At 37.2% G+C, this 11263-nt stretch overlaps 1 protein-coding gene across 2 annotated transcripts in view; it reads left to right on the forward strand.

The window, feature by feature from the left end:
- Positions 1 to 11263, forward strand: part of gtf3c2 (general transcription factor IIIC, polypeptide 2, beta) — a 32907-nt gene that overhangs the window by 17120 nt on the left and 4524 nt on the right. For both annotated transcript variants that reach the window (XM_051139210.1, XM_051139209.1), the window contains exons 12-18: positions 1662 to 1791; positions 1897 to 2041; positions 4862 to 5023; positions 5114 to 5201; positions 5281 to 5400; positions 5477 to 5647; positions 9565 to 9672. In XM_051139210.1, the coding sequence (XP_050995167.1) occupies positions 1662 to 1791; positions 1897 to 2041; positions 4862 to 5023; positions 5114 to 5201; positions 5281 to 5400; positions 5477 to 5647; positions 9565 to 9672 (924 nt within the window). The remainder of the gene's footprint in view (positions 1 to 1661; positions 1792 to 1896; positions 2042 to 4861; positions 5024 to 5113; positions 5202 to 5280; positions 5401 to 5476; positions 5648 to 9564; positions 9673 to 11263) is intronic.

Genomic DNA, 11263 nt, shown 5'->3' on the forward strand with positions numbered 1-11263 from the left:
AATTAATGCAGACTTTTTTGGATAATGGCAGAAAGAAATAGCTATTGAGTTGACTATTGAGCAAATGTTAAATTGTGATTATCATGAAATCCTTTATTAATTTAATTACTTTATTCATTAATATTAATTATTGATTATAAATAGTGCATATAGATGTAAAGAAATTGTGTATTTTTACATATATACTTTATATTTTATATATAACTGTTGTACACCAATAACGGGTTAGGTCACCCAAACATAAAATTCTGTCATTAATTACTCATCCTCATGTCATTCCAAACCTATAAAACCAAATTAAGATATTTTTGGTGGAATCTGAGAGCTTTTTGAGCCTGCATAAACATCAACTGCTACATTCAAGGCCCAAAAAGGTAGTAAGGACATTGTTAAAATGTTCCATGTGACATCAGTGCTTATTGTTTTTAGTGGTATTTTTGTTTTATTTGCGCACAAAAAGTATTCTCGTAGCTTCGTAAAATTAAGGTTGAGCCACTGATGTCACATGGACTATTTTATCGATGTCCTTACTACCTTTTTGGGCCTTGAACGTGGTAGTTGTGTTGCTGTTTATGCAGGGTCAGAAATTGCTCGGATTTAATCAAAAAATATCTTAATTTGTGTTCTAATGATAAATGAAGGTCTTTTGAAATTAAAGGTCTTTGTTTTTGGAATTACATGTGGTGAGTAATTAATGACAGAATTTTCATTTTCGGGTGAACTATCCCTTTAAAGGAGAAGTTCACTTCCAGAACAAAAATGTACAGATAATTTCACCCCATTGTCACCCAAGATGTTCATGCCTGCAGTCGTAAAGATATTATGCTTTTTGAGGGAAACATCTCAGGAATTTTCACCATATAGTGGACTTCTATGGTGCCTGTGATTTTGAACGTCTAAAATGCAGTTTAAATGCGGCTTCAAAGGGCTCTAAACGATCCCAGCCGAGGAATAAGGGTTTTATCTAGTGAAACGATGCGTTATTTTTAAAAAAAAGTACAATTTATAGACTTTTTAACCTCAGTTGCTCGTCTTGTCTAGCTCTGCGATGCACATGCGTATTTTGTGTAATCCGGGCGAATACAGTTAGGGTATGTCGAAAAACTGTCATCTCATTTTCTCCTCCTAATTTAAAATCGTCCTACATTGTTGTTTTACCTTTTTTTGTAAAGGGAGTTTGATCTTTGCATGTAAAATTTGTAAACACTGGGTCAGTACTTCTGCAGCGATGTAGGATGATTTTGAAGTTGGAGGAGAAAATGAAATGGGAGTTTTTTGACATACCCATGGGACATAACCGTTCATGGGCATGGCAAGACGAGCATTTGAGGTTACAAAGTATGTATATTTTTAAGACCCTTCTTTCTCTGCTAGGATTGTTTAGAGCCATTTGAAGCTGCATTTAAACTGCATTTTGGATGTTCAAACTCGGGGCACCATAGAAGTCCATTATATGGAGAGAAATCCTGAAATGTTTTCCTCAAAAACATAATTTCTGTACGACTGAAGAAAGAAAGACATGAACATCTTAGATGGCAACAGGGTGAATACATTATCTGTACACTTTTGTTCTGGAAGTTAACTACTCCTTTAATTCTTTACTTTTTACAGATGGATGATCAATGTTATATGATCTGTTTTATTGTGTGGTGTTTTTGCAGGTGAAAAAGGTTCTGACTTTGAAGATGGGCTCTAACCAGGCAGATCATAAAGGTCAAAGTGGTTTGTGCTTTGCTATGGATTGGCTCCATGTCAAACCACATAACATCTTGGCTGCTGGCTTCTACGATGGTGATTTCATATGTTTTGTCTATTTGTTCATCTCAATAGAAGTGCTAATTGGTTGGTTTATATTTTATGTCTGTGATTTGTTTCCCTTCACTTTCTCTTTTCTAGGTCTGGTTGGTTTGTGGGATCTTGCTAGTAAATCTACGCTACTCAAAGTCAGGTCTCCAGATGGAGTTGTGTCTCTCTACCCTTACCACTGTTTCCATGCTCATGATGAAAACATCCGGACACTGTGCTGGTGCAGAGCCTCAAGGTGAGAATCATCAGTCTGGCATCATATGTCAGATTAGACAGGCTTTGAGTTTTTTTTTATTTTTTTATTTGTATTAAATTATATGCTCTTCCTTTGAACTTTCTGATTATAGAAGCATCCTGGAATATAGTGGTTTTCATAAAAATATTAAGCAGAATAACTAAGATTTCTTGAGCACCAAATCACCATATTAGAATGATTTCTGAAGGATCATATGTCACTTAAGGCTGGAGTAATGATGCTGAAAATTCAGCTTTGCTATCACAGGAATACAGTTGTGGTCAAAAGTTTACATACACCTTGCAGAATCTGCAAAATTAAATTATTTTAGCAAAATAAGAGGGATCATTTTTTATTTAGTACTGACCTGAATAAGATATTTCACATAAATTAAGTTTACATTTAGTCCACAAGAGAAAATAATAGTTAAATTTATTAAAAAATACCTTGTTCAAATATATTACATACATTTAATTCTTAATACGGTGTTACCTGAATGATCCACAGCTGTGTTTTTTTTTTTTTTTTTTTTTTTTTTGTTTGTCCTGAACAGTTAAACTGCCTGCCTTCAGGTCCCACAGATTCTTTGGTTTTTCAGCATTTTTGTGTATTTGAACCCTTTCCAACAATGACTGTATGATTTTGAGATCCATCTTTTCACTCTGAGGACAACTGAGGGACTCATATGCAACTATTACTGAAGGTTCAAATGCTCACTGATGCTTCAGAAGGAAACGTGATGCATTAAGAGCCGAGGGGTGAAAACCTTTTGAATTTGAAGATCAGGGTAAATTTAACTTACTTTGAATTATGGGAAACATGTAAGTAGCTTCTGTAGCTTCTGAAGGGCAGTACTAAATGGAAAAAAATATGATATTTAAGCAAAATAAGAAAAATGTACACATCTTCGTTCTGTTCAAAAGTTTACACCCCTGCCCTAATGCATCATTTTTCCTTCTGAAGCATCAGTGAGCGTTTGAACCTTCTCTCGTGGACTATATGTAAACATCTCTTATGTGTGAAATATCTTATTCGGGTCAGTACTAAATGAAAAATAACAAGCATTTTGTATGATCCCTCTTATTTTGGTAAAATAATTTACATTTTGCAGATTCTGCAAGGTGTATGTAAACTTTTGACCTCAACTGTAAATTACATATTAAAATGATATTCAAATAGAAAAGCAAATTTTGATAATATTACTGTTTTTATCAAATGAATGCAGAGACATTTAAAAAATAGTTAAAAATCTTAGTTATTCTAAACTTTAAACAGTACTGTAAGTTTGTTTAAAAAGAAGATTCTTGATCTTACCAGAATATAACCTGTGAAAAATTTTTATGCTTTTTGTTATGCCTGATAAATTTGATTGTAGCATCAAGCATCATTTACTTCATTGGTATTCGTAGTGTATTTAAATCTTCATGTTTGACATTAGCTGTATGATATTCGTGCTATGATACAACCCACCCGTGGAGTTTTCTCATTTAGTATCAGAGAAGCAGTCTAGATCAAATACATTACCATTCCAATCATGTATTGTTTCAGCATCAGCAGTTTCGGTAGCCTGCTCTTAGCACTTACATTTAAAACATTGTGACCTTAGAAGAGACTCCTGTAAGTGGCATTAGAGAAGTTCATTTGGAAAATGACACCCTATCCCACTCACCACAGGGGGCTAGTGAAATCAAGATTTCTTATGTTGATATATATTTTTCTTGTTCTTTATACTCTCACGATGTGACTGCTTGTGTAGAATTCAGATGTACCTCAACCTCAGAAAAAGCAGAGAAGTCTCTGTCATTGCTGTGAAGGGTTGCAATTTGTATGCATGCACCAAATTTGAAGCATTCAAGCAAGAGAGTTGAAGGGGGGGGATCAGCTGTCTCTTCTGCCCTTTTACTGTCCAGATGCATAGAGGAGAAATACACAGTGAACTTACATAACTTACATTTAGTGTTGGGCGATATGCTCAGTTTTCATATCGTCCTATCGTCAGCCTGTGAGATCGCTGATACACGATATTATTGTGCTAATTCATTTAATTATTTACCTAATTGGTTTCATTGCCGGCAAATGAACCAACACCAGCATAAGGCTAAAAGCAGTCTAATGTTTTCAATATGACTTAATTTGTGTTTAACATGATAACAATTTAATAGAAACATTGTAAGTTACTAATGCTAACATTTCCTTAGTTATTCAAAAAGCAGCTACAGAAAACGAGCAAAGAACATTTACATTATCAAAGAACATCATCACTGACTTGCCTAGCGTGAATTTATGCATTTTACAAAACACGCCCGGTCCCAGAAGTAAATACAACAGTTACATCTCTGTACGATGAATACATTTCTTACCCCTTATTTACACTGCACATGTCTGTGGTGAGAAGGGGGGCCTTCTCCAAAACAATTACAGATTGCATTTTTTTGGGAATGGTGTGACGTAGTGGTTAAGGCTGGTAATTAGAAGCTTACTAGTTTGATCATTGCACATTGCAAGCACTTAAAGAGATAGTTCACCCAAAAATGAAAATTATGTCATTTAATAACTCACCCTGTCGTTAATCTTCAGAACACAAATTAAGACCCTGCATAGACAGCAACGCAACTGAAAAGTTTCCAGGCCCAGAAAGGTAGTAAGAATATCGTTAAAATAGTCCTTGTGACATCTGTGGTTCAACCGTAATATTATGAAGCTAAGAGAATACTTTTTCTGTAAAATAACGACTTTATTTAATGATTTCTTCACGAGAGTACCACAACACATTGAAAAAAGCATGAAATATATAATGTTTTTATCTACTGTTGTTTGCAGCAACTTGTTGGTGACAGTCGGAGATGACCGCATGGCTAAAATGTGGGACGTGAGAAAAACCTACGTGCCTCTTTTGGCTGTAAAGCGCTGCTTGTCCCCTGAAGTTTACTGGCCTCAGTTTTGGAGCGGCATCCTGATGGCTCAAGAGTGTTGCTTTGCCACGTTAGTCTACGAACATTTTGCTCTCTTGAATATATGATGTTTTGAATTGCATGTTTTTAATAAGTCATCTTTTTCCTTTACTATGTGTAGGTTTGGACAACATGGAGTTCACTATTTTGATTCAGGATACCTTGGAATCAAGCCTTACTTCGTGTGTCCTAGAAAAGCCACTATTTGGGTATGTAGACGTTTCACGACATCTCTACGTGGTTTGGTATTGACAAAATGATTTAATAATGACAACTTTTAACTTTCAGAGCCTTTCTATGTCTGATTGGATGAATGCTTTTGCCGTTGCGGACAATGGAGGAGATTGTTTATTTAGTTTGCTTCCTGAAATGGATATCGACCCCAACACTATCAGACGACGGAAATATGTACGTTTCTCATTAATTAAATTCCCACATATGCAAACCTTGAATTAACATTGATTGTTTTGCTTAATCCACTCAGTCGGTGTATAGGACGGACATGGTCCAGTTTGAACCCAGTCACAGGCCTGGAAATGAGGAACAGGAGGAGGAGGAGGAAGTGGAAAATAATGCAAGTAATCCTAGGAAGGAGCCGCTGAGCTACAAAGGAGCGATCAGAAAGTACTATCTCCACTTTCATGACTTGGACCTGGTGAGAAACTTTTAAATCACTTTTGTGCAATCACTGTTTAATTCCGTCATCGTCTGGCAGTTGAGCAGTTTTCAACAAAACAAGAAGTTTGACAAGGTCTCCGTGCTTGGGAAATGATGTAGGAAATCAGATTTTGAGAGTATTGATCTTTTGTTGTCACATCATCAACTTTTTTTATTTTTATCCAGAGCTTTGCACAAAATATTTCTTAAAAAACAAAACAAAACAAACAGTGGGGCTGCACTACAAACCTTATCAGGCAGGCTCATGAATATTAATGAAATTATTTGGCAGACACTTTTATCCAAAGCCAATTACATTGCATTCAAAGCACACATTTACATTTTATCAGTTCTTGCTTTCCCTGGAGATTAAACCCATGCTATTGCCTTGCTCTAAAGTTTGAGCTTCAGAAAATAAGGTGATTTAATGTTAATATTCATAACTGATTTGTTGAAAAGCAGGCTGTCACACATGTGTTTTCTTTCTCAGCAGTTTGCTTTCACTTAAAGACCTAAATTACTGTTTATGAGGAAATTTGACAGGCATTTTGACACATACAGATGTGTGTATTTAACCGTTCAAGGCCTATGAAGCAGCGACTCCATTTAGTACTCTTTTAGCATCGTCTCTATGCTTCGTCTTTGCGCATATAGTGAAATGAGTTCACTTTCACTGCTGATTGCATTTCAATGCTTAAAATCACTTGTTTTTAAACCGCAATGCTTAAAAACATGTGTAATTGTTATGTTTTCATGACCATGTAGCACAACAACGCCACGTGAGCCTGTAACCGTGATAGAGACAATAGTCCAAGATTTCTACCAGCTGACAAATTTCGACCGGTTAATTTTGTCTACCGATCTATAGTGCCTGGCTACATTTGTGTCTTTGCACTTGAAGGGATAGTTCAAAAATTTTAATTCTGTCATCATTTACTCACCTTTATGCCATCCCAAACCCATAGTCTTTGGTTAATTTTCAAACCACAAATTAAGATACTTTTTATGAAACCGGGGAGGTTTCTGTTCATCCACCTAAAAAACAGGTAACTAAATCTTAAAAGATCCAAAAATTTCATAAAGTCATTGTAAAACAAATCCATATGAATCATGCTGTTTAATACTATTAGTCTTCTGAAATTATTGCTTTATATGATTTATGCTTTTATTAACATATAAACACACATGGAGTTCATCTGGAATGGGATGCACAAGAAATAATGAGGTTTGTAAATACAAGCTTCCATGTTTACAACATGTACATGTATTTGTGTCAATCATTGTTTAGATGTAAATAAAAGCCTAAAATAAATCTGTTCATCGTATAAAGTGCATGTATTTCTTCACAAGTTTTGGATTAATCCATTTGATTCATATAGATTAGTTTTATGATGCCTTTATGACCTTTTTGGGTCTTTTTGGGGTATTTTAGTATCGTTTACTTACACTTTCAGTGGAGGGACAGAAACCTCTTAGGTTTTGTTAAAAATATCTTAATTTGTGTTAATAACCAAAGTCTCATGGGTTTGGGACAACATGAGGGTGAGTAATGACAAAATTTTCATTCTGGGGTGAACTATACCTTTAAATTTGAAAAACAGTGAGTGTATATTGCTAGAAGTGGGAGGGATATGTCCACCCCATTTATAATAGTTGATACGCCCCTGATTTTCTGTATGTTTTTCTGTATACAACATTGACTAGTAGGTGTGTGTTTGTATGTTAAAATCCATTAGTGGCCTCATTAATGTGTGAATGCGATAGCCGCTGTGTGTGTATGAGCTTTGCGTGATAGCGACTGTGTACTGCAGCCTATTCCACAGATCATTACACGCGGACTGTGCAGGTGCCGTGGCTGGATTGGATTTATTGGCTTAGTTATTTTCCCAGCACACCTGAGCGAGTGCAGGAGAGCCGAGGAGTGCTGTGTGCATGTTCGCGTAGTGGCACCCCTCTCTCTCATATCCCTATGAGACTCATCCTGCATCTCATGTGTTATATGTTGATTAAGTTCTGCACCCTTCATTAATTTAAAGTCATGCCCGCCTGGAGGCCTACCCCCCCATCGCAGAGATGCTCCATCTGTTCTACCGTCTCACGCTTCATTGCTTCACCCCCATCCGTTCGTCCATCCACGGTGCACTGCACATGTCCACTGTGAGGCCGCAGTCTGGAGCAGACCAGAGCTTGTTTGAGTTTGAATTAGGCTAACTGAACAAAGGAACAATGGTCTGAAGAACAATTCTGAATGAAAAGCAGAAGAGCAAAAGAACAGTGGTCTGAATGATACCACTGCTCTGTGACCACTGTGTAGTAGGTGGGACAAAAAAGTTAATGCATTAATAGTAGAGTAAAATGCAACACCAAGGTCATAGGTTTGATTACCTTGATTCTGTCTGCTGATGAGAGGCTTGGTCGCTTCAGAGTGCGCTTTTAGTCCGACTTTTCTTAAACATGCCAAGAAAGATCCTTCCCTGTTCCTCTCATTGGGGAATGGGTTCAACACTGCAGCTGGAATTGCTTGCCAGTTTAGGGTTGAACCCATTCCCTAATGAGAGCCTCTGCATTTTCCTGTCTTCTCGTGCATTTGTCTTACATGGACGATCAGCCTTTTTGGGGGGGTTGAATGAATTGGTGTCATTGTAAAACTGCAATATTTGAGAAATCACAGATTTGGAATGACCTTTTGCAGTGGATGACAGCGTCATCCCTTTGTCCTTCATCTGGACAATCTGGACAATCTGGACTTCTGACGCAGTGTTTCAGTCACCTTAGAGCGGCCCGACATCTTGCAATCTCAGTAAAAATGGAGGAATGCTGCCAGTTAATTAGGGTTTGTCATATAATTTAGGAAATTAGCACCAGGTGCCAGATTAACACCAATAACTTGGAGGTATCTGTAAGTGTTCTCAAATTTTTATCTATTCTTTAAAGAGCAGATCATATGGTTTTTTTAAAGTGTCCTAATATTGTGTTGGAGTCCCCTACAACAGGTTTAAATGCATCTAGGGTCAGAAAATACTATAATTTTCATGCATCGTCTCTATGCTTTCATAACATTCATGCATAGTCATTTGTCAATGATTTCGAAACGCTTCATTCAAGCAATACTGAGCGAAATGTCTGTAAACCCCTCCCTTCCATAAGCCTTCTCTGCTCTGATTGGTCAGCTGGCCAAGCCTGTTGTGATTGGGACAGAGAGGAGTACTTGAGCAAGCTACCATCGGTGTTGCCAAGTCTCTGGTTATTTTTGATATCGCAGGTTGAAGTGACCCCAATAACGTCATATTTAGCCACTGGAAAGCACATTTACCGGGGGAACCCCAATAAAAAGCATGTATTTTACACCTCGGAATGCGATTTTTAACAGGGGACCCTCCTCGAAACGTGATTGGGCTAGTTTTGAGTAGCAGTTGGACGGGTTTTGTTGTGACAACCTGACAATCTTTTGTGACAGTCTTTTTTTTTATTTGGCATTTCCATCACTCATTTCTGATGTGATAAAATACAAATAAAAACCGGGTGATTATAAACATAGCTACAGTAACTCAATTTCTAGAATGCCCTTATTACTCTGTTTAATAAAAAGAAAGGTTTTCACAAAAGGTGTACAAACAGCAATATTTCACTCCAAACTGGAATGACAGTCTTTTTTCTGCTGCTTTGTAAACATAGCCAATGATGCACTGTAATGTACAAAAGTAAATCAAACTGCGAGATTGAAACTAGACTCGCTGGGTTTCAGTATTGATCTAATTATGATATTGCGACGTTTTGAACGTGACATGGATTGTAATGAGAAGTAGTCGATGATACCCACTATAAGAAGAGGTGGTAACAATAAAGCTACTCTTGCTTATCTAGTGCTCTTTTAACTCTGGAGTGGATGTTCACACCTTGTTTTTTTTCTCTCAGGGGAACTTTGCTAAGTGTGAAAATCGGCCCATGATGAAGCACCTGCAGCAGCATGAGGTCAAAGGTGTTGCAAAAGTGGACCAGATGCCACTGAGCGCACTCTACAAGGTGAGATTGCATTTATCTGTACAACAGCACACAAGCCCAGCCGAGGCCCTCACTGACACCCGCACCACCCTGTGAGTGCAGAGCTGTGAAATAACCTGAAAATCTGTATATGATGCTTGTTTTATGCCATGATAACCATCTGAACTCCAAAAAGAATTTTTAGTAGTAGTTAATCACCTATTAGACCACGGGAGGCTGCTGCAGACAAATCAAAATAATGTATTCAAGAGAGATATGATGTATCCACCTTTTTCTTCAACTCGGAAGTAAGCTAATGGGTGAGACTTCCAGTTCATTAGTCGCTATAGGAAACTAACGAGAAGAATAATAATGTGCAGTAAACGGTAAAATTGTTTGCACTACAAACAAGTGTGTTCATAATTAAGATAATACAATACAATAATATGGTAAGACACACCAATTTGCAATATAAAGCAGCAAAACAATCTCTTTTGTACAGCTAAAAATAGCTCTGTGTCGATGGGACCAGAAGCCAAACCCATAAAACGTATAAATGACTGCGCCCGCCCTTACGTTTAGAAAAAAGATGGATACTTTCACCATGTAATATAAGATTTTGACTTCGGTTCTGAATATATTCCACATAAGGTGACCCATCAATAATCACCTTGTGTAGACTGAACCTGTATTGTTGCTTGCTTTAGATAAGCTATGGTTGTGTGTAGCAGTGTCAGTGCACTGCTGTATTTGCACAGTGAAAGAGAGAGAGAAAGAGCGGGTGGTTTGCTAAGAGTTAAGCAAGAAGATGGACGGAAACTAATGGCCTGTAAAATTAGGAAAATGTCACTCTGGATCTAGAGTGGATGATGGGAGGAGAGCAGGAAAGCAGCCTGTGTAGATTGAGAAGGTGAGTTTTTCTAAATAAGACACTGCATGATAAGGAATAGTTAGAAGGATTGTAAGAAATGTCTGGTTGCATATTATTGATATGATGATCAGAGATGGGAATAACGGCGTTATAAATAAATAACGTTACTAACGGCATTACTTTTTTTAAGTAACGAGTAATCAAATGAATTACTGCTTCCCCCGTTACTGTTCCTGAATAAAATGCGGCGTTACTATAATTTAGCTCACTGAAGCGGTTTTCATCTGAGTAGGCTCTCTCTCAGCCATAGGACCTGCAAAGCTGTGCATCGCGTTGCTTTCTTCTTCTGAGGTAAATTCTGGCTTATTCCTTTCAGCGCATCTTCTTCCAGAAACGAAAAGTAGCCAAGATGAACATGTTGAAGTTCACATTTGTTTACGGAGGTTCACATGGATGTTTAACATTTAAAAAAAACACTCGTGGGTGTGATTACATTAGAGAAAAATGAGTTTAGACGGGGAAAAACTGGAGCTTACGTTGATATCATATGGATTACTTTATCAGAGAATATTTAAAGAGTTCAGATGCAAAACCAGCTAAAAGCCATCTCTGTCAAAAATGAGATAGATCATACTGAGTGAATGCTTCTGACACGTAGTATATGTCCATCAAATACTTTTACTTCTAAATTCCAGCCTCAGCCCAAACAGAAGTATCAGTACTTAGATAGAAACCTATACAAAGTGGCCAGAAAGAAATGCT

This window comes from Labeo rohita, chromosome 20, assembly GCF_022985175.1.
Source record: "Labeo rohita strain BAU-BD-2019 chromosome 20, IGBB_LRoh.1.0, whole genome shotgun sequence".
NCBI lineage: Eukaryota > Metazoa > Chordata > Actinopteri > Cypriniformes > Cyprinidae > Labeo > Labeo rohita.